This window comes from Sphaeramia orbicularis, chromosome 8, assembly GCF_902148855.1.
Source record: "Sphaeramia orbicularis chromosome 8, fSphaOr1.1, whole genome shotgun sequence".
NCBI lineage: Eukaryota > Metazoa > Chordata > Actinopteri > Kurtiformes > Apogonidae > Sphaeramia > Sphaeramia orbicularis.
The window spans coordinates 6,476,616-6,501,145 of NC_043964.1; the positions used below are offsets into that span (position 1 = coordinate 6,476,616).

The following is a 24,530-nucleotide window of genomic DNA, read 5'->3' on the forward strand; positions in this document are numbered from 1 at the left end:
TAAAATGAACAAAAATTAAATCATTAATGAAAAATATGAAGAAAACATGACATGTTTGTGTTTTTTCTTTGTCAATATTCTACATATAGATGATATTATTTATTTGTTTATTTTTCCCTCCTGTCATCTGTCAGTGATTAACACCAACACTGGCTCATACTATTATTATTATTATTTTTGGTTCTAGGTCAAATGTTAAATGTGTCTGTGTGTATTTTGTTCTCACTTGGTAGAGGGGTGTTTGTGTAGGAATTTAACACTGTTTATGATGGGATGGTTTTAGTGGATGGATCAAAATGTAAAAATTCAGACCCAAGCAGAGCATTTACAGTTTATGGCAGTGTTTTTCAACCTTACGGTCGGGACCCCACATGGGGTCGCCTGGAATTCAAATGGAATCACCGGAAATTTCTAGTAATTGATTGAGAAAACTGTAGAAAACGCCTATGTAAAGATCTGCTTTTACGTCAAATATTTGAGTATATTTTTAATTTCTTACAATTTTGATTTTATATACCTAATATTTGGAACCAATATCTCGTTTAAAGTCTTTGAAAAGGTTTGTTAAGCATCTGTGTGTTATTTATGCAATAAATTATACAGTTTTCAAATCAGATTTTAGATTTTTTGTGTGTTTTTTGTCCTTTTGTGTTGATATAGTAGGTTAAAGTGAAAATATAATAGGCAGATGAGATAGATGAAGTTGTGCTGAAAAAGAAGATACTAAACATGGGTATAGGAAACATTTCTGTATGTAGTATATGAAGGCAAAATCAAAAGAACTGAAAAACAGCCAAAATAGACCCAGAGCACTAAGGGTTCAGATGCTGCAGCTCTTTCATAATTCATATTTTCAGTTCTTGTTTGGTCAGTTTTAATTGTCGGCCTTGTAAATCACAGCTGGACTGACTGACCAAGGAAAATAAAATTAATTTCAGCAAAAAAATGTCTCTGTTTTGAAAGTCTGGGGTCACCTGGTGTGACGCTAAAATGGGGTCACAAGCTAATAAAGGTTGGAACCACTGGTTTATGCAGAGCACAGGGAAATATTGGAAAAGGAAGAATTCAGAAAAGAAGAATTTAGAAAAGACAAATATCACTGCTTAAGACTAAAACAGGCTTTATGTGGGCCCTGAAGTGGACTTGTTGTGTTTCATTGGGGGGCCAGGTTTGGCCCCCAGCCCGTATGTTTGACAACCCTGGACTAAAACTACCAGCTCCACCCGTGGGTTTGGATGTCGGTGGTTTTATCAGACCTCAGAGGTGGTGTTTTTGGCTCCGTTCAGACTACAGACAAACGTGTCATAAATCCGATTTTTTTTGTCCATATGTGACCTTTATCCGATCTGTTAACCCTTTGTGGTCTGAGTCTATTTTAGCCGTTTTTCAGTTCTTTTGATTTTGTCTTTATATACTATATACAGAAATGTTTCCTGTACCCATGTTTGGGGTCTGTTTTTTTCAGCACAACTTCATCCATCTCATCTGTCTATTATTTTTTCACTTTAACCTACTATAAAAACACAAAAGGACAAAATACACAAAAAATCTAAAATCTGATTTGAAAACTGTATATAATTCATTGCATAAACACACAGATGCTTAACGAACCTTTTCAAAGACTTTAAAAGTGAATATCGGTTCCAAATATTAGGTATAGAAAATTCAAATTGTAATAAATTAAAACTATACTCAAATATTTGACAAAAACGGATCTTTACATAGGTGTTTTCTCCAGTTTTCTCACCCCCCCGATCCTCCTGGTTTCCTCATCCGGTTCAGGTGGGGGTCGTCCTCACCCTTACCTGTAATGCTAATGCAGTCTGTGGGTTAGCAGCCGCAGATTCGGCCAGTTTTTTCTGTTTTGAAAAAGGACAAAAAATGACATAGATATGGTCAGAAATATAACGCCCCCCCAGCTCACTTTCATACTTGTATTCATGTTTGTTCGCTCCAAGTTCAAACCATCATATCTCCCTAAAGTGGGAGAGTGCAGCTGTCCCCAGTGGTCTACGAGACCGACTTCTGATGCTACGACGTGTTGAATATGTTTTGGGATTCAGTCACTGTGGACCCTAAGGGTTAAAGACAGTCTGAACAGCACTAATCTGACCCAGACCACTTTCATATGTGGTCCTAAACCTGACCCAGACCACTTTCATATGTGGTCCTAAATCTGACCCAGACCACTTTCATATGCGGTCCTAAACCTGACCCAGACCACTTTCATATGTGGTCCTAAATCTGACCCAGACCACTTTCATATGTGGTCCTAAACCTGACCCAGACCACTTTCATATGTGGTCCTAAACCTGACCCAGACCATTTCATATGCGGTCCTAAACCTGACCCAGACCATTTCATATGCGGTCCTAAACCTGACCCAGACCATTTCATATGCGGTCCTAAACCTGACCCAGACCACTTTCATATGCGGTCCTAAATCTGACCCAGACCACTTTCATATGTGGTCCTAAACCTGACCCAGACCATTTCATATGCGGTCCTAAATCTGACCCGGGCCACTTTCATATGCGGTCCTAAATCTGACCCAGACCACTTTCATATGCGGTCCTAAACCTGACCCAGACCACTTTCATATGCGGTCCTAAACCTGACCCAGACCATTTCATATGCGGTCCTAAATCTGACCCGGGCCACTTTCATATGCGGTCCTAAATCTGACCCAGACCACTTTCATATGTGGTCCTAAATCTGATACAGATCTGATATTTTCCAATGTGACTTCATTCTGAACGTCCAGGTCGCATTTATCCGACCTTTATGTTATTGAAATGCGACAAACGTCCCAGTTCCGCGTCCTCCATATTTCCTTTCGTAAACCCAGTGTGTGTCTGCGTGGTCTCGTATTCCGTCAGGACCTCTTTAGTGCATGTGGGTCACTTCAGGGTCACATTCAGTTCAGACTCAAAACTGATAGAAGTCGCATTTAATGTGGAATATGAACGAGCACACGAAAAAAAAATCGGATTTCACCCAAAAATCCGCCTTGCGCGTTAAGCCCTGCTGTGTGGGCGGAGCCTTTCTCGTGGACTGGGACGGATCTGAATGTGATTGACAGCAGACACCGGGTCTGTTTATAAACTCCCACTCCGCTCGCTTTAATCCGCCGTCCCATCCCAAAGATTGACGGCGCCGTAATAGACGGACACGCTCCCTGTTGTAAGCCGAACCCCCCCCCCATCCAGAATGTCGTCCCATCAGCCCCTCCCACTTCACATCCAAACCAAAGACTTCTGCCGCTGCTTTTTTAGTCCGCAGATAATTCGGTCGCCATTCCTGCTACTTTTATCCAGATCCAGCTCCAGGGATCAGAACGTTCACTAAGTGGCCTAGTATGGTGTCCCAGATTCAAACCCCCCCCCCCCCCCCCCTTACCCCCCCCCCAACATACAGGGAATATGTTTAGCATTAATACAGACTGGACTCAAATGCACCAACGTATTTAATGACATTTATATTAAATTCACGGCTCTGATCCTTCCTTATGTAACTGATGGTGTTGAATTATGAGCATCTGCTGTTAAAACCACAACTGATCCAATAGTTTTACAGTAAAAATAACTCATATTTATCATAAATACAGTAGGAGAGCATGAGCAGACAAACTACAGACTGCTTATTACAGAACAACGCACATTATGTCTAATGCAAAAACCAAAACAAACCAGATTATGTGCAGAAGTGTTTTATAGAGTCAAAGTAAATCTGAGTAGATGGATGTAAATATATGTTAAAAAGAGATAAAAAAAAAAAAAAAATAGAAGTTAAAAGCAGAAGAGTTTATTTTAAAGGTTCAACTGTGGAATAGAGTTCATTTAAAACGGAAAAAATGGACTTTATGTAAAAAAAAAAAACATTAAGTCCATCTGTATTTGAGAGGTACGGCTGGAACTGAACACAAGTACTAATAATTACACACACACACACACACACATACACACACACACACAAATACACACACATATATATAATTTTTTCTTTCTATTTGACTCCATGTCTTGTGTAGTTTAAACTGTAAAGCAACAGCATTAATACGTTCTCTTTCGGTCGGAGCCTTTTTCAGTCCAACTGGATAATTTGTCTCGTCTTCTGTTGTTTTGAAATGAATATACGACTGAAAATAAACTGACTTGACTAACTAACTAACTACATAAGCTAGCTAACTAACTAACTAACTAACTGACTTAGCTAACTAAGCTAACTTATCTATCTATCTATCTATCTATCTATCTATCTATCTATCTATCTATCTATCTATCTATCTATCTATCTATCTATCTATCTATCTAACTTTACGATACTAACTAACTAACTAAACTAAACTAAACTAAACTAAACTAACCAAGCTAACTAACAAAGTACTTAAGCTAACTAACAAAGAAACTAAGCTAATTTAACGAACTATTGCTGCGTTTCCACTACATGGAACTGGCTCGGCTTGACTCTGGTCCCAGGTCCTATTCCTGTAGATTGTTTCCATTACAGGATACTACCCACTTTACAGTACCTGGTCGTCATAGCGATGCGGTGCATTACTTCTGTGTTGTCTCCTCAGAGCCGCTGATAAACTCACTCTTTGCGTGTTGTCTCATCAAACTCACGCTGAATGTTTACGTCTGAACCTTCTCGACAAACCATGGTGTAGTTTTACAGACTGTCATCGTGTGGATTCACCTACTGCTGTGTTTACTGTAAACTTCTGCATCTGCTTTTTGTAAAAGGGCGGGTCACAGAGACGACTGTCTGACCAATCAGTGGTCTGCAGTGTTTACACGTCACCTTTTAGTATCTGGTCCCCAGTCCTGGAACCTCGGCGGAGGTGAGACCAAAAAACTAGTGCCAGGTACCAGACCCCAGGTCCTTTTTTGTAATGGAAACACAAAAAGGCCGAGTCGAGTCAAGTTAAGCTGGTACCAAGTGGTGGAAATACTACTTGCGGCAAAATAATAGAAAGAAATAGCGGCATAACTAAATAACCTAGCTAACTAAACTAACTAACTAAGCTAACTAACAAACTAAACTAACTTAACTATCTAAGCTAACTAACAAACTAAACTAACTTAACTAAGGAAACTCACAAACTAACAAACTTAACTAAGCTAACTTAACTAACTAAGCTAACTAAGCTAATTAACTCACTAACTAACGAACTAACCAACATTTCTCAGTTAAAGTGGATGATTTGACAGATTCTATTAATGGAAAAGCAGAATAAATTAAAACCACCAGAGCTGAAAACACAGAAAATAGACCAAAAAAAAAAACAAAAAACCTAATACAGACAAATAATCCAGGGCCTGAAGGAACAGGTTACTATGGCAACCACTCAGCACTAATTGAAGGTTTGACGGTTAAATTGAAGTTAAAAACCTAATTATGTAATGTCTATATTTGGTTTTTATGGGAAACATCTGGATGATCACTTTGTTTTAAAGGCACCTGAGGTCAAATGTGGTTTTATTCATGAATTCCCAGAGTTCCGTCTGTTTTTATCGGCATTTAACTGTGACCTACAACAACTTTTACGACTTTCAGAGCACCATAAAAAAAACTACGACTGGAAAAAAAAAATAAAAACAGCTTTTATTTAATACAGAGGATGAGTTTGGACCATTTTTATGTCTTTGTTCAGTCAGAGTGGAAAAGAGTCTGAACCTGGAAACATGAGCGATGGAAAGAAATGACTAAATATGATCACTTTTACATCTATCAGCCGCAGCATTTGAAGAATCTAAACCAGTAAAGACCCAGAACTACTTTATTCAGTCATTTATCAGCATTTATTCTAATATTACCCTCTGTTTTTGACATTTTTTCAGTATATATCCTGTATTTTTTATGTTTAATTCACTGATCATGTAGATGTTCATTAAAACTCACATTAAATTCAAAGGTTATTAAATAAAAAACTGAGAAAAACGGAAGAAAAAGGGACTTTTTCAGCAAAATCAATCATTAACTGAACATAAAAACAAACATCTACAACCTTCTTTTATTTGTTTTTCTTCAGTTGTGTTTCATTTGTAGTTTATTTTGTTCATGTTATTATTTTTTATTCATTTTATTTATTTTATTGATCATTTTAGCTGCTGGTTTAAAAAAACGCTGATTCTATTCATGTTTGTGGTTTATTTTGTTCATGTTTTGTTTTGTTGTTTTTTCCTCATGTATTATTTTGTAGGTTTTTTATTTTGTTTTTGTTCATTTTATTCATTATTTTGGCTGTTTTTGTTCATTACATTGCATTTTTTTATCCTTTTTTTCTTAATTTTTTCCTCATTATGTATTATTTTGTAGGTTTAGTATTTATTTTTGTGCATTTTATTCATTATTTTGACTGTTTTAGTTCATTTTATTGATAATTTTATCCCTTTTGTCGTTATTTTTTCCTCATGTATTATTTTGTAGGTTTTATATTTGTTGTTGTTCATTATTATTTGGCTGTTTTTGTTCATTTTATTGATAATTTTATCCCTTTTGTTTTTATTTTTTCCTCATTATGTATTATTTTGTAGGTTTTGTATTTATTTTTGTGCATTTTATTCATTATTTTGACTGTTTTAGTTAATTTTATTGATAATTTTATCCCTTTTGTCGTTATTTTTTCCTCATGTATTATTTTGTAGGTTTTATATTTGTTTTTGTTCATTATTATTTTGGCTGTTTTTGTTCATTTTATTGCTAATTTTATCCCTTTTTTTCTTTATTTTTTCCTTGTTGATTATTTTGTAGGTTTTTGATTTCGTTTTGGTCATTTTATTAATTATTTTTGGCTGTTTTTGTTTTTTTTCATTTTATTGCATATTTTATCCTTTTTTTCTTAATTTTTTCCTCATTATGTATTATTTTGTAGGTTTTGTATTCGTTTTTTTTATTTTATTCATTATTTTGACTGTTTTAGTTCATTTTATTGATAATTTTATCCCTTTTTGTCGTTATTTTTTCCTCATTATATATTATTTTGTAGGTTTTATATTTGTTGTTCATTATTATTTTGGCTGTTTTTGTTCATTATATTGCTCATTTTATCCTTTTTTTCTTTATTTTTTCCTCATTATGTATTATTTTGTAGGTTTTGCATTTGTTTTTGTTCATTTTATTCATTAACTGAACATAATCATCAGTATTTGACCTGTTTATTTTTTTTCTCGGTGGTTTCACTCAGAGGTGATTCTGTTTTAAAGCAGATTAAGGATGATCATCGTCGTCGTCGTGTGTGATTCATGAAGTCACATGTTGGCGTTTTGTTCATTATTTGCGACGCCCACAGAAAAGATGGCGATGGCGCATCCATTAGGGTTTATTGTCTGGAGTGTGAATGAAAAACCCCAGAAGAATGGACTCACTTTCACACACACAAACACAACCAACTCAGCTCCGTTCATTATGGAAGAAACTTCACATCATCAATTAATGCTTCAACATACGGTTCGTGGACCAGAATGGGCCGCCAACTAGTCCAACACGGTCCACGGGATGAAAATGAACAAACAGGTTCAGGTTCAGGTTCAGGTTCAGGTTCAGGTTCAGGTTCAGGTTCAGTGCAGTATGAGCTAAAGGGGGATCAGAACTAGGAATAAGAACACAACAAAGGATAAATTATGAGAAATACAAACTTTACTCTGTTTTAAGGTTAAAAAAAATAATAATAATAACATGAAAATATTTACATTTACAAACTATCCTTTCACAAAAATTTTTTTAAAAAGTCAAATTTTTCATACATTAATGTACATTTTGTTCTTGTTACTGTTTAATTTGTATTTGTTGATTCTTTTATTATTTTTGGTTTATTTCATTCATTTTTCTCACATTTTTGTTCATTTTGTTTTTACATGTTTTGTCTTGTTTATTTTGTTCATATTTGTTATAATAAGTTTTATTTTTTGTTTTTGTTATTTTTCATTTTTCTGCTAATTTTTTCTTACATTAATGTACATTTTGTTCTTGTTCGTGTCTATTTATTTGTTGATTCTTTTATTATTTGTGGTTTATTTATGTTCATTTTTCTCATGTTTTGGATTCATCACATATTTGTGCCAGTGTATTTTTTTGTGGATCTTTGTGGATTTTAGCACATTCTGTATGTTTTATCACATTTTAGTGTAAAAAATTCAAATTACATGAAAATATTTACATTCGCAAACTATCCTTTCACAGATAAATGAAAAAATGCAAATTTTTCTTACATTAATGTAGGTTTTGTTCTTGTTACTGTTTAATTTGTATTTATTTGTTGATTCTTTTTTTATTTTTGGTTTATTTGGTACATGTAGAAAAATGTAAACAACCTGAACAAACATGAACAACCTGAAATCTCTTAAAAATAGTTGTTGTATTTTTGTATATTTTATCGCATTTTTTGTGTTTCTTTGTGTATTTTTCTGAATTTTATGGGAAATTTGAGTTAAAAACAAACAAACAAAAAAACATTGACCGACATAAAGTTTTAGACACACTCTGCAGGAATGACTTTCCTTTTAGCATATTTTTGGAAGATTTTGTATTTTATTTAAAATTTTTGTGTTTTTTAGTGTATTTTATGATATTTTTTCATATGTTCTGGATATTTTATCACTTTTTTGCATGTTTTTTTGTGTATTTTAGTGAACTTAAGCACGTTTTGTATATTTTATCGCATTTTTTGTGGTTCTTACTGTATTTTTGTGGATTTTATGGGAAATCTGAGTAAAAAAAAACCCTAAGACAGAACAGTCGACCCACATAAAGTTTTAGACACACTCTGCAGGAAGGACTTTTCTTTTCATTGAAGTACTTCCACCTTAAAATACCACATTAATGTGAAGGATACGTGAGTTGTTGATTCTGTTAGCACTTCAGCTAATGCATCGCCCAGTTTGGACAAACCCGCTAAGTGCTGATATATTTAAGTGCAAATATATTTATGTGCAGATATATTTTAATGCAAATATATTTTAGTGCATTTTAGTGCAGATATATTTAAGTGCAGATATATTCACTTCTTTATTGAGTCTGTTTGTTCATACAAAATGAAACGTAATTAATTTAGATTTAACAATGATATTTAATTGTGATTAATCAAAATTAATCCACAGTAACCCTGTGATTAATCTGATGAAACCTTTTAATCGTTGGCAGAACTAATAATAATAATTATCATCTGTAATAAATGTTGAACTCAGTGGATTCAAACTGCCGGTTTAGTCCAGTTTCATCTTTTTCATTCACAGTTTTGTGTATTTGTTTCCAGTTTTTTTCAGTTTTGTCTCTGTAATAAAAGGTTTCACCTTTAATTTAAGGTGGAATGATGCTTTATCTGGTGTTTGGTTTGTCTGTTCAGTGGAAACGCCGTCGGAGGTTTTTCTTCTGTGATTACACAGACGAGATAAAAGGAGTGGACGACAGTTCAGCTGATAATGAAGGTCTGCAGGGAGGGGTTAGATGGAGTACACACAGTACACATAGGGTAGTACAAGTACACACAGGGTAGTACAAGTACACACAGGGTAGTACAAGTACACACAGGTAGTACAAATACACATGATGTGGTAAAAGTACACTGCAGTAAAAGTCTCCTCCTTCTCCTCCCCCTTCTTCTCCTCCTCCTCCTCCTCCTCCTCCTTGTGGGGTCTTTTGTCGTTCTTTGACTCCCTCCTTTCATTTCCTTTCTTTCTGATTGACAGCTCTGTTGTTCAATAGTCTGGTTCTTCCTTGTGTTCGTTCAGTTCCATCAGAGTTCATGACAACACGAAACAGAAATGTTTTACTTCCAGAGGAAACTAAAGAACCAGGAGGAGGGGGGGGTGAGGAGGAGGAGCAGGAGGAGTGGGGGGGTGAGGAGGAGGAGAAGGAGGAGGAGGAGGAGAAGGAGGAGGAGTGTACCGTAGTGAAGGAGTGTGTTGCTTCTCAGACTCTCAGGTGTTTTTATTTTTTTTCGTAGAACCTGAAACAGTTTGTTCAGATACATTTACTCATGTCCATGCGTCCTACATGTCTGTTGTCGGTAACCGGGGGCAACCAGCCCTAAGAGCCTACACTGGATCTATATGGTATTCATATTTGACATTATATGACACTCAGAAACATTTTTTGTGTTTTATAGTGGATTCTTTGTGTATTTTGTTGTTTTTTTGTATGTGTTTTGTATATGTTATTGCATTTTGTGTTTTATTTAATGTATTTTTTGACCGTAAAAGAAGTATTTGTTCTGTAAATTTAACAAGACTTGTTTGTTAATTGACAAATATCTTGTGTAATTACAGGAGGTTTCACAACAAAAATGTTGAATAAATGTATTTTTGTGAGTGTATAACATGTATAAGCACTGATAAACTGTCCAAATACAATTTTTATCAGTGGATTGGACAACTGAGTCTCATTGGAGATTATTTATATATATATTTATAGGTAATTTGATTGTTTTAATACATGTAAATATTCTTTATTAAACATTAAAAACTCAAAAAAATATGCAAAATCTCATGTAAAGTTAGGGCAAAAAACTATTTTAATTAGGGAAAATTACCGTATTTTTATGAGATGGTTATTTTCCTTTATTTAACAGTATTATTTTGGTGCCTCAGTTGCTGGAATAATACTGTTTTTTCACGATTATTATTATTTTTTTTACAGTGTAGGTAGTTTTGAGTCCTGATGCAGTATTTTTCTGGTACTTTTACTTCAATAAAACATGTAAATACTTCTTGTTACACAGCTCAGCCCAAAAAACCACTCATGAACCAACGTGTTCCGTCTTCAAACGGTAAAAGCAGCAGAATTTTTTTTTTTTTTCTGGTTAAAACTCAGTATTTGATTGAAGTGTTCAAATAAAAGCAGCGTTCAATAAGTGCAGGAAGTGGAAGTGTTTCCAGATGCAGGTCTGCTCGCTGGAATCCACCACACACTCATATTGATGCTCCGTCGAGGTGCTTTTGTTATTATTATGGTCTGTTTTAGTGGTTCTTAGTATTCCACACACATGCAGCTGCTTTTATCAAACGGCTCAAACGTCTGCAGATTCAAATTCACCGTCTGATTAAAAAAAAAAAAACAAACCCAGAGGAGCCGCTGTGGAGCTTCTGCTGAAATGGTAACTTTCCAAACCCTTTTTTTTTTGGGTGCCCCAGGGCATTATGGGAAGGAGACCCTGCGTCCTGGAGGTCCAGACCTGCACAACTTCATCTCCTCTGGGTTCGTGACGCTGGGACGAGGACATCTGAAAGGTAACGTCTGCTTCACCTGGTTCTGATAAAGACGGATCTGAACATTTATGAACAGGTTTAGAAAAGAAGAGCAGGAGAAAGGATTTAGAAATGTAGAAATAGAACAGTTAGAATTATAGACAATACAAGTAGAATAGATTAGAAGAGAAGAGAACAGAAAAAAAATAGACTAGACTAGACTAGACTAGAATAGAACAGAAAAAAATAGAATAGAATAGAGTACAACAGAACAGAATAGAACAAAACAAAATGAAATAGAAAAGAATAAAATAGAACAAAACAAAATAGAATAGAATAGAATAGAACAGAAAAAAATAGAATAGAACAGAAAAAAATAGAACAGAAAAAAATAGAATAGAGTACAATAGAACAGAATAGAACAAAATAGAACAAAACAAAATAGAATAGAATAGAACAGAAAAAAATAGAATAGAATAGAATAGAACAGAAAAAATAGAATAGAATAGAATAGAATAGAATAGAACAGAAAAAAATAGAATAGAATAGAACAGAAAAAAATAGAATAGAGTACAATAGAACAGAATAGAACAAAACAAAATAGAATAAAATAGAACAAAACAAAATAGAATAGAAGAAAATAGAACAGAACAGAATAGCCTTTATTGTCTGTTTTCCTCCAATATTAATAAAACTCCAGTTTTACAGAAATAACAATAGAGAGAATATAAAATTACAAAAAATAAAAAATAAGAAAATAAAATGTAGATTTTACTGTTTCACACAGTAACATAAGAATAAAGCAAAGTAGAATAAAAATGGACAAAATATGAATAGACACAAATTTACAATATTAACAGTATATCTATCTATCTATCTATCTATCTATCTATCTATCTATCTATCTATCTATCTATCTATCTATCTATCTATCTATCTATCTATCTATCTATCTATCTATCTATCTATCTATCTATCTATCTATCTATCTATCCTTCTCCTCCATCCTTCTCTCCTTTGTGTCCGTGGTCTTCCTTTCTTCCTTTCTTCCTTTCTTCTCTTCCATCCTTCTGTCCTTTGTGTCCGTGGTCTTCCTTTCTTTCTTCTTGTGCTCTCTAAACCTGCTCTGTGCTTGTTTCCACAGCGCAGCATTCCATGGATGAGTCGGCCCAGATGTCCTGGCAGACCGACCTGGACCTGCCCATGTCCTACGGTAGGACCCCCCCCACACACACACACACACTGGGGTGCCCCTGTGCTTCTACTTTAACTCCTCATCTTCTATCTGTGCAGTTTTCAGGTCTGATGAGGGAAAAACAACACATTTGGAAAAAAAACAAAACATAAGCTTTTTTTTAAAGCACAGATGTCTTTTCTGCAGAATTAGACACTTTCCTTCTTTTTATTTCTCCAAAAGTTCCACCAAAAACTACAAAGTCTCCCCCAAAAATCCTCTTTTCTGTGTGTTTTGGTTCAATAAATGGAAAATATGCAGAAGAATCCACATAATGAACGGCCTTTCACTGACAGGAAGTGAATGGAGGAGTTTATAAGACGTGTCTGAGCAGAAAAACAGAAGGGCTCCAACTCCAGCAGGAGTTTTGGACTCAGCTGTAAACGTCTGAATGGAGTCGGACAGTAAATGTGAGGCTGATGAAGGTGTACAGTTATTATGGGATGTTCTGGTGCTAAGTGACCGTTCTGACCTTGTTTATTGGGTTCAAACAATAAACCGAACAGAAAACAGAGGATGGTGGTGTTTACCTTCGCTGCAGGGTATTGGCATCAGTTCATCGTCCGTCCGTCCGCCTGTATGTGCAGAAACTGTGGGGTGGACCAGTGGTTCTCAGTGGGGGGGGGGTGGGGGGGGAGTCAATGATAAGGTGAGGGGAGATCACTTCACTGTCACTTTCTCAACTTTATCGACAAGATATTTTTCCCTTGTTCCTTTGGCAGATTTTTGTTGTTGTTGTAGGTTGGGTTTTTTTTTGCTTACTTCTAAATTTTTTCTGCTTAACTTAATTTTTTTTTGTTCCTTAATTCTAGATTTTTATTTAGTTATTTATTAATTTTGCTTAATTCGACATGTTTTTGAATAATTCAAAAGCAATTTTTGCTTAATTCTAGATTTTTTTTTTTTTTTGCTTAATTCAAGTTTTTTTTTCCGCTTAATTCAAGATTTTATGTTTTTACATAATTATAGTTTTTTTTTTCTTAATTATAGATTTTTTTTTCTTATTTCAAGATCTTTTTTGCTTAATTCTAGATTTTATTTTGCTTTATTCTAGATTTTTTTTGCTTAATTCTAGAGTTTTTTTTTTTTGCTTAAATCAAGATTTTTTTTCTGCTTAATTCTAGATTTATTTATTTTTTTTTAATTCAAGTTTTTTTTTTTTTTGCTTAATTATTTATTTATTTATTTATTTAGCTGAATTCAAGCAAAAAACTATCTGCCAATGGAACAAGTGAAAATGTTCTTGTTCAGATCAGTGTAAATCAGATTTTCCAGATCTATTGTCTATAAATCAGTTCTTCTGTCTCAGTGTAAAGTTCCTCTGTAGGTGATTCTGTCTGATTTTAAGTGTGATGAGATACTTGGACTAGAAATGAGACAAATACACTTGGTCAGATTTAGATTTTATTCAGTGTAAACCTCCATTTCTTCTTCCATTCTTTCCTTTCTTTCACCTTTGATCTCATGTTTTTTTGTCGTTAACCTCTTCTTTTTCCTCTTTTTCTTCCTTTTTTTTCCTTAATTTTCTCGTATCCTTGCTCTTTCTTTGTGCAACGTTCTCTTAAATCCTTGAATTTGTCGTTTCTTTGCCGATTAAATATTTCCTATAGATTCAAAGTCCAACCCTCTGACTCTTCTTCAGTTTGACCTTTGACCTCTTCGCTGTTCTTGAAGGTTAAAGTTCTTTGAGCGTCACCGAACAAACAAACGGATCCATCATCCACTTGTAAATCCACCGTTTCGTATCAGATTTGGTTGCGTTCGAGTGCTGTTTGATTGTTTGCGTGGGCGGTCGTAGTGAAGCAGAGCTAACGAGCTGCTCAACAAAGCTCCGAGTGACGGCGTTAATATTCATGCATCCGTGATGACGAGCAGAAACACAACAGTTCATGGATGCAGGATATCAGCCAGCGTGGTGCCTTCACTGTCCGTCCGTCATTCCACTGCTGCATTTATGTGTTCGTGTTTGTCGTGTCATCAGGACATTGAAGTCAATTTACAGGAAGTTTGTGTTGAAGTCAACAAATAAACGACGCAATCTGACGAAAACCGTGTGAACTGTAGTTCTGGTTCACAGTGAATGGAACGCATGTGTTGGTTCCAGACGTTTATGATCATGTGACTAATCCTGTGGTTCTGCTTTAACTTCCTGAACTTTAGCTGTTTGAGGTTTCAGTCTGAGGAGAGTAAAAACAACACATTTAAAAAAAAAAAAGTACCTTTAAAACAGACTTCACTTTTCTTTAGACTTTTATGTCTTCTCTCTGTAGCACTTTGAGATTCTGTTGAATGAAAAGAACTTTATGAATGCAATGTATTATTATTATTATTATTATTATTATTATTATTATGTGTTTATCTGATAATATTTAACTAAAAAACTCAAACTTCTCACCAACATATAATAAATGACATATTCTTAAATAAATATAGAATATATTCTTGGTTCAATAGTTGCTAAATTTCGAGATGAATCAAAACAACTAAAAGTTTTTCACTGGATGGAACTGAATTTCATCCTCCTCTTCCTCATGGTCTTCACCTCCTCCATCCACTGACGTGCATCCCTCCTCTTCCTCCTCTTCTTCATCCTCCTCCTCTTCCGCCTCTTCCTTCTCCTCCTCCTCCTCCTCTTCCTCGGGGTCTTCACCTCTTCCATCCACTGACGTGCATCCCTCCTCTTCCTCCTCTTCTTCATCCTCCTCCTCTTCCGCCTCTTCCTTCTCCTCCTCCTCCTCCTCTTCCTCGGGGTCTTCACCTCCTCCATCCACTGATGTGCATCCTTCCTCTTCCTCCTCTTCCTCCTCCTCCTCTTCCTCCTCTTCATCCTCCTCCTCTTCCTCTTCCTCCTCTTATTCCTCCTCTTCCTCCTCTTCCTTCTCCTCCTCCTCCTCTTCCTCGGGGTCTTCACCTCCTCCATCCACTGATGTGCATCCTGCTTAATTACTTTTTCATGAGTTTCTCCCTGTTTTTCTCCTGGGGGGATTGCTTCCTCTCCCCTCCCTCCATCCCAATCCACTTAAGGTGACCTTGTCTTATTGGGACACAGTGCTGCAGCCCCCCCCCCCCCCCCCCCCCCCCCCCTCCACCATCACCCCCCCCTCTGTGCTGTAATCCCTCCAGACCTCCAGTATCTGTGCATGGCCATGTGGCGGTGAAGCTAAGTGCAAATGGAGGGAAACGGTGCCAAGTCGGTATCACTTCCCCAGTTTTACCTCCATTACTCAGTCCTTAACCTTCCAGTATCTGAGTGAGCAAATTATACACACTTTACACTTCATGTTATTAAAGGTCATGTCAGTTTTCACAGTTTGTTTTAGGTCAGAATTCAAAAGTTGTTCCTTTTTTGCATGAGTTTTACAACTCGGACCCATCCACTAAAGTCATCCCATAGTAAACGATATTAAAATACAGCAGGTGAAACCTTCAGGAGTTTATGATTTAAGGTTATTTTTAAAAAATTCTGTGGTAACAAGGATCTAATTACAATTCTTTTTAATGGGTATTATTGTCATGAAATGGACAGAGTATATTTTGGGTTTTTTATGGGTATTTTTGGTATGAATTGGACATAGAACAGAACACAAACATGTCTAATAAATTGTTAGTTTGTTTTCTAAATGGTCCCAGTTCTTCCTCCTTCATCATTAATGACAGTGTTGTAGTGTCACTGAAGGCCTCTGGTGAATGAACTCCTCCCCCTGGTGGATTATCTGTCTATTGTATGTATTTAATTGTATACATCAGGTTTTTCAAGACAAAACATATCACACTGATCATGCAGAGGGCTTCATAACTCATGGATTAAATATGATACGTTTGGCGTTAAAGGGTTAATTTCCTACACTAACACCCTTCTACCAAGTGAGTACAAAATACACACTGACACGTTTAACATTTGACCTAGAACCAAAAATAATACTAATATGAACCAATTTTGTTGTTAATCACTGACAGATGACAGGAGGAAAAAATTAAAAATTACATTTTTATGTGGTATATCGGGAAAAAGACATGCTTTTTACATCAAAAATATGGTGTGTTTCCATTACAAACATGACATTTAAGGGGTTAAAATATGACAGTTATTGAGTATTTAGTGTTTTTGTTTAGGGATCAAGTTGATGAAATTAAAAAAAAAATGTAAAAAAAAAAACAAACCAAAAAAAACACCTTAAAAACAAACTGGATGAAAAACATTTCCCCATTATTCCATGATGTGCTTTAGTTTATTAGACGGACCTCTGTGATACTGGGTTAAAGCTGCTGCGACCAAACAGTAACTGAAAACTTAGCTCTTCCCAGATCAATAAACCATGTGACGTGTCATCGTCTGAACACTCATGTTTACCAAACGAACCATGAACGCATCGAACAGCGCTGACTCCAGCTTTTCCTGCATCTGCTTCCTGATCTGGTGTCATATGAAATCCAGTCGAATCATCGCTGTGTCTTTTTTCAGGACGAGGAGGTGTTGGTATCACACACAAAAAAGTAAAGTCAGGGTCTGGTATACTTCCTGGAATGCAATGGTGGGGACATTAAAGGGTACAGGGTATGTGCAGATCTGTGTACACTGAATTTATGACCCTTTAAGACAAAAAAAAATGGCCTAAAATATAAAAAAAACCATATGATGAAATGCACAAAAATATGCTAAATACACAATAAGAGTATCAGCAGATCTGTGGACGCTGAATTTATGAGCCTTTAGGGGGAAAAAATGACCTAAAATATAGAGGAAAAAAATGCTAAAATGCACAAAAATACACTAATAACACAAAAAATACAAAAGATATGCTAAAATACAGTAAAATGTGCTAAAATGCACAATAAACACTAAAATACACCAAAAAAAAAAAAAAAAAAACTTGAAAAATGACCTAGAATATACAAAAAAGCTTAAATTAACAAAAAAAATAAAGATACACAAAAAATATGCTAAATTCAAATTAATGTGGAATTGTGTAAGCTGAATTTATTACTTTTAAAGACATTTTTAAGGCATATTTGGTCACATTTAAGATCCTATATTCATATCCTATATTCATATAAAAACAGTACAACAGGCCACGTACTTATTATACACTAATATGTACAAAAAAGACACAAAATAATACATTAATATTTATTTAAAATACATGCCAAAATACACCAAACAGACACTAACATACACTAAAAAACACAAAAAATCCCAAAAAATGTAAAATATATAAAACATATGCTAAAATACAGTAAAATGCACAAAAAACACTAAAATACATTAAAAAAAAAAAAGATTTTAAAACATTTGAAAGACTGTGTGTGTGTGTTTTGGGGTCGCCTGCAGATTCATATCCATCTGAACACTCGTATTCTATTATTATCTGAAATGTGAAAATAAACGGGTTATGACGGGTGTTTGGATTTTCTGAAACAGACTTTTTCTGAAACAGACTTTTTCTGAAATACAACTCAGACTTCTGGTTTCAGGAGGATTTGGAACCTGTGTTTTCCTGCAGGTTTAATTCAGATCCAGGTTCGTGTCTGAGGACCATCAGAGGTCACAGGTTTAAGTCCAGAGTTCATAAATACACGGAATATTTGACAGAAACTCTGCTGTTTTTTTTCTGAGTTTAAACTCAGTTTGAGCCTCTTTGTAAAAGACGACCTTCAAAAGTTTTCAGTGCTTTTATTTATTTATTTATTTTAGTGGACGGTTCAGTGGATAAGTGCATAATTAATATAATTAATATTTTCACACACTTGTTTGAGGAGGTTTGGAGTTTTTCAACCTTCATCGTCTGTAAATGTTCTGTCATTTATTCAACTGGGTTTCACTGGTTAATCAGTGTTTACAGTTTTAGTCTTTTTTTTTTTTGCTTCTTTTCATCATGTTGTTTTATTATTTTTTACATTCTCTTACTTTTGTTCATTTTGTTAATTTCAGTTATCATTTTACTTGTTTTTCTTCATTTTGTTGCCCTTTTTAACTTTTTTTTCTTCAAATTACTTCCATTCATAGTTTATTTTGTTACTGTTACTTATTATTTTTTGTTGGTTTATTTTTCATTTTTGTTAATTTTACTCATTATTTTTAGTTGTTTTTGTTCATTTGGTTGATTTTATATGTGTGTGTGTATATATATGTATATATATGTATATATATATATATATATATATATATATACACACACACACACACACACACACACACGTTTGTCTGGTTTATGCAGTTTTACCTATAAATCCATATCTATTGAGTCATAAATCTTACTCTGAAGAGGTGAAACAAGTACTGTATATTCTCCTTAAAATAAGTCTTTTTTCCATTCTATAATCCTTAGATAATCTTTTCTTATTTTAAGAAAACTTGATAAGTGTAATTTTCTTCCTGCACTTACAGATAATTATATATGAAATAGAGTTTAATTTTCTTATTTTTGGACAAGGCCTTTTTTTTTTAAATTACAGTGCATACCCTATAAATAATGACAGTTACACATTTTCCCTCCTTGTTTTTTTTTTTTTTTTTTCAATCCAGTCCAAATGTGTTGAGGGTAAACAGTTCCTATGTCCTCCACACAAATGGAGCTGGTTTTATTATAAATATTGTTTAAATTAGTTTTAAATTAGTTAGTTGTAAATTTCCCTATGGGATGAATAAAGTATCTATCTATCTATCTATCTATCTATCTATCTATCTATCTATCTATCTATCTATCTATCTATCTATCTATCTATCTATCTATCTATCTATCTATCTATCTATCTATCTATCTATCTATCTAATATCTACTGGGGTTCAGTTCAAAATGAAAATTGTTGGAATGAGTCAAATAATCTGAACAAGATTAAGTCTCAAGAAGTAAATAAATCTAAAAAAAAAATCTTTTAAGGTAAATATTCCACATTCAGGTCAGTTTATCTACATCAGCTGTTCCTTTTCTGTACGTTTGTGAATGAACTGAAAACACATGGATCTAAACTCCAACACTTTGATGACACAGAGGTTTGAGTTAAAGCTCAGTCAGTTCATCGTCACAGCGACACACAGACCGGCGTACGAACCAATCAGCTCCCGGTCGTGGAGGGGTTGGACTTTTACTCCACATCCAACCTCCCACGCGTCTCCGCACGGCGCTGGAATTACAAATGGACGCCTGGTAAATGTATGCAAAGCAGCGCTGGCTTTTCATCCTTTGAATGTTTGCTGTGAATGGACGGAGCCGCTCTCCGCTCGCCCACGTGTTTCCGCCGTCCGTCAGTTGGTCGTCCTACACACACCTTTTTCATTCATAAACTCACAGCAGAACATGTTGAAACAGACCGGATGTGATATAAGAGCAGAGTGGGCGTCGACGTAGGCCTGTGAGCCGCACCGTCCCCTGGGCGTTGTCCTGGAAAAAAAAAACAACGACCGCGCAATGACGAAGAAAAGCCGAGCGGGCTGATCAGAGGTGTGGAGGTCTGTTGGCTCTGATGTAAAGCATCTGTCGGAGGTTGTTCCTGGAGCTGTGAGGCCATGTTCCTCTAGAACTCATTAGGAGGTGACACCGACTGGGAGCCTGCAGAAATGCATGATGGGTCGTTAGAATATTGACCCGGTGTTCACTCTTATTCATAAAGGTTTACAGAAGCATCAGCGTCAGTGATGTAAAAATCGGACCAATCGCCCTGGAGCTTACCGGCCAAATGAAAAGCTTTGGGAAATGTATCCAGATGCCGTTTATTCTCACCCAGTTCTGTGTATTTATTCTATTACAGAAATAGCCCATGTTTGGGTCATATTCCAATCAGATCTGTCAAAAAGTCAAATTCCAACTTGATATCATTGATACTGATTTATTGGATCAATCCACTTCCTATCTGTTCTAATGGGAAAATTTTTCAAAGCTGCACCAAATCCAGAATCAGATCTGGATCGAAATAATTTCAATACCGTGTGTTGACATCATCATACAGAAGCTGTATACCAAGTCTGAAGTCAATCAGAACTGGAGTTTGGGAGAAAAAGACGATTGAAATGTTTTCCCCATAAGAGCCCATGTTAAATTTTCCGTCAGTTCCAGATCCAGAAGAAGATCCTGATCAGCATGTGGACATCATGTTTGGGTCATCTGCCCATCAGGGCTGGACTGTAGACATTCACACTGGATATCATTTATCCACTATATATTATATTATTATTATAATTATTATTATTATTATTATTGTTATTATTATTATTATTATTATTATTATTATTATTATTATTATTACAGTATATATTTATATACTGAGTTATTGCATCCATCCACTTCCTATCTCTTATAATGGGGACATTTTTCAAAGTGGCATCAAATCCAGAATCAGATCCGGATCCAAATCATTTCACTAACTTTTGTCGACATCATCATAAAGAAGCTGTATACCAAGTTTGAAGTCAATTGTAATTGTAGTTTTGAAGAAGAAGACGATTGAAAGTTTTGTAACGGACGACAGACGCTGCCTGTGGACACCAGCTCACAGCCTGTCGGCCGGTAAACTAAAGACCACTTCATGTGCATCAGGGGTGTTCAACCCTGGTCCTCAAGGGCTATTGTCCTGCAGGTTTTAGATGCATCCCTCTTCCAGCACACCTGACACTCATTATCAGTGTTCTGCAGAGCTGGATGATTGGCTTGTCGTTTGAATCAGGTGTGTTGGAAGAGGGAAACATCTAAAACATGCAGGACAGTAGATCTGAAGGACCAGGACTGGACACCCCTGATTTACATCCACATGAAAACTGGGACCAGTGTCTGATCTGTGGAGTTCTGAGATTATGGGTGTTTTCACATCTGAATTTTGTTCTGATTCAGGGAGTAATCTATTACAGTGTATTCCAATGTGTTCCAGTGTGTGTCACCTAGTTTGCGTTGGTGCTCATCCCCTTCATGTTCTCACTGAAAATCTGGAATACTTCGTAGTTTTTGTTCGTGTTATCAAACATTTCAAATTTATGCTTGTCTTCTAAAAATGCCACTCAGACACTGTAAACCAGTGTTTTTCAACCTTAGGGTCGGGGCCCCACATGGGGTCGCCTGGAATTTCTAGTAATTGATCAAAATAAATAATAAAATAAAAATTAGCAACTAATAACAAATATATATGGTGAGTAGAGAGTGACAATCACAATAAAAGACAAGACAAACTCTGAAACTGCTGCACTGTGGTTCTGTTTATCTGTCAAATGTTCATTGTGGTCAGTTTCAGATGCTGCAGCTCTTTCATAATTCATAGTTTCAGTTCTTGTTTGTTCAGTATTAACTGTCAGCCTTGGAAATCACAGCTGGACTGACTGTACAGATCCTGACCAAGGAAAATCAAATTCTCACTTTGTGCAGTAATCTACACCTGGATTTACTGCTTCTGTCCAGAATAACATACATTATATAGACTAAATGTCCTCTAAAATTAACTTTTATTTGTAACATAGTATAGCAAACTGTTACATGATCAAAAGCAAATTCATTTTAGCCCAAAAATGTCTCCGTTTTGAATGTCTGGGGTCACCAGAAATTTGTGATGTTAAAATGGGGTCATGAACCAAAAAGGTCGGGAACCCCTGCTGTAAACCGACCATTCTGCTGGGTGATTGAACCCAGCTCAGACCACCTCCTCCATTGGTCTCAGCTCGGTTGTTTTGTTTCCAAGACGGAGTGCGATTACTTTGACATGTGAACAATGGAACCAAAGAAAGGACTTGTTTGGGAGCGACGGCTCCAGTCGATCCAGATGTGAAAACAGCCTCAGATAATAAGCCTGTTTCATTAAACTGATTGTGGGATCCCTCAGGGCACCATCTGAGGCCCCATTATTTATCTGTTTACGTTCATGTATTTTCAGATGTGGGTCTACAGACGGACCCTGACCACACTGACCCCGTTTACAGATGCACTAATACTCAAATCAGTATCTGACTTATGGAGTAATGAGATTATCAGTGATAATTAGTGGTGATGTCCTGATCTGGAGTTTTTTGCTTCCAGTCCCATCTGATTGTTTTTAGGATTAGTTTTGCCGATACTGATCTGCTACCGATCCCATACCGACTTTTTACAATGAAATTTTGATTTAAATTTGGAGTCGTTATTTATAGGTTATTATTCTGTTATTTTACTGTAGATCACAGTTGGTCTGAATGTGGAACCTGAACCAAAACAACTGTGACACCTTTGACTCTGAAGAACTTTAGGATCATTTTTGCACTTTCCAAATTCAGACTGTAGACAAATTAGAACCTTTGGCGGGCCAGTTTTGGCCCACAGACCGTATATTTTCCACTGCTGCAGCAGGTCTATGGACGGGTCCGTCCAGGTATTATATGGGGGTGGGTTCTGCGCCGTATGTTAGTGATGCGTGGATCAGCCTGTGACTGTGGGGCGGGTTGGGGCGGGTCAAAAGAATGTCAGTTTATTTGTGGGTCGGGTCAAATAATTCCACAAAAGCCCTGCAGGTTGAAAAAAAACAACTCACGCATCATGTTTAAGTGAAAGTGAAACTGTTGTGCAGCTAATTTTCCGTTTCCCTAGCTTCGAAAACTTTAATTTGCGGGGGCAGGATGTGTGTCGTGCCCCCGCCCCCCCTCCAGATCGGCCTGATCTCATTACTAAATCCGGTCCGATCTGATCTACTAAAAAATGCCAGATCAGCAGCTGATACAGATCTGTAGATCAGATCAGGACGTCCCTAATAATTAGTCTCATGCACTTCTGAAGTGCATGTAAACGCATCACATCTAATTATCTGATTAATAGCAGTTACTGGATTTTTATGGTTCCGTAAACAGGCTCAGTGTTTCCGAACTCCATTTTTAACTGTAGTGTCGTCGCAGTCCAATTCCAGCAGTTATCGCTGTGTCTTTGTGTTATCTGTGTTGTTTTGTGTGTTTTGCTGGTGTTTGTGTGTTTTGTGTGTTTTGCTGGTGTTTGTGTGTTTTGCTGGTGTTTGTGTATTTTGTGTGTTTTGCTGGTGTTTGTGTATTTTGCTGGTGTTTGTGTATTTTGTGTGTTTTGCTGGTGTTTGTGTGTTTTGTGTGTTTTGCTGGTGTTTGTGTGTTTTGCTGGTGTTTGTGTGTTTTGTGTGTTTTGCTGGTGTTTGTGTGTTTTGCTGGTGTTTGTGTGTTTTGCTGGTGTTTGTGTGTTTTGTGTGTTTTGCTGGTGTTTGTGTGTTTTGTGTATTTTGCTGGTGTTTGTGTGTTTTGTGTATTTTGCTGGTGTTTGTGTGTTTTGTGTGTTTTGCTGGTGTTTGTGTGTTTTGTGTATTTTGCTGGTGTTTGTGTGTTTTGTGTGTTTTGCTAGTGTTTGTGTGTTTTGCTGGTGTTTGTGTGTTTTGCTGGTGTTTGTGTGTTTTGTGTGTTTTGCTGGTGTTTGTGTGTTTTGTGTGTTTTGCTGGTGTTTGTGTGTTTTGTGTATTTTGCTGGTGTTTGTGTGTTTTGTGTGTTTTGCTAGTGTTTGTGTGTTTTGCTGGTGTTTGTGTGTTTTGCTGGTGTTTGTGTGTTTTGTGTGTTTTGCTGGTGTTTGTGTGTTTTGCTGGTGTTTGTGTGTTTTGTGTGTTTTGCTGGTGTTTGTGTGTTTTGCTGGTGTTTGTGTGTTTTGTGTGTTTTGCTGGTGTTTGTGTGTTTTGCTGGTGTTTGTGTGTTTTGTGTGTTTTGCTGGTGTTTGTGTGTTTTGTGTGTTTTGCTAGTGTTTGTGTGTTTTGCTGGTGTTTGTGTGTTTTGCTGGTGTTTGTGTGTTTTGTGTGTTTTGCTGGTGTTTGTGTGTTTTGCTGGTGTTTGTGTGTTTTGTGTGTTTTGCTGGTGTTTGTGTGTTTTGTGTGTTTTGCTGGTGTTTGTGTGTTTTGTGTGTTTTGCTAGTGTTTGTGTGTTTTGCTGGTGTTTGTGTGTTTTGCTGGTGTTTGTGTGTTTTGTGTGTTTTGCTGGTGTTTGTGTGTTTTGCTGGTGTTTGTGTGTTTTGTGTGTTTTGCTGGTGTTTGTGTGTTTTGCTGGTGTTTGTGTGTTTTGTGTGTTTTGCTGGTGTTTGTGTGTTTTGCTGGTGTTTGTGTGTTTTGTGTGTTTTGCTGGTGTTTGTGTGTTTTGCTGGTGTTTGTGTGTTTTGTGTGTTTTGCTG

The 24,530-nt window shown here is 36.0% G+C and overlaps 1 protein-coding gene across 1 annotated transcript in view; it reads left to right on the top strand.

The window, feature by feature from the left end:
* Nucleotides 1-24,530, top strand: part of shisa6 (shisa family member 6) — a 120,082-nt gene that overhangs the window by 22,167 nt on the left and 73,385 nt on the right. The window contains exons 4-5 of the mRNA XM_030140801.1: nt 11,133-11,228; nt 12,331-12,399. Of these exons, the coding sequence (XP_029996661.1) occupies nt 11,133-11,228; nt 12,331-12,399 (165 nt within the window). The remainder of the gene's footprint in view (nt 1-11,132; nt 11,229-12,330; nt 12,400-24,530) is intronic.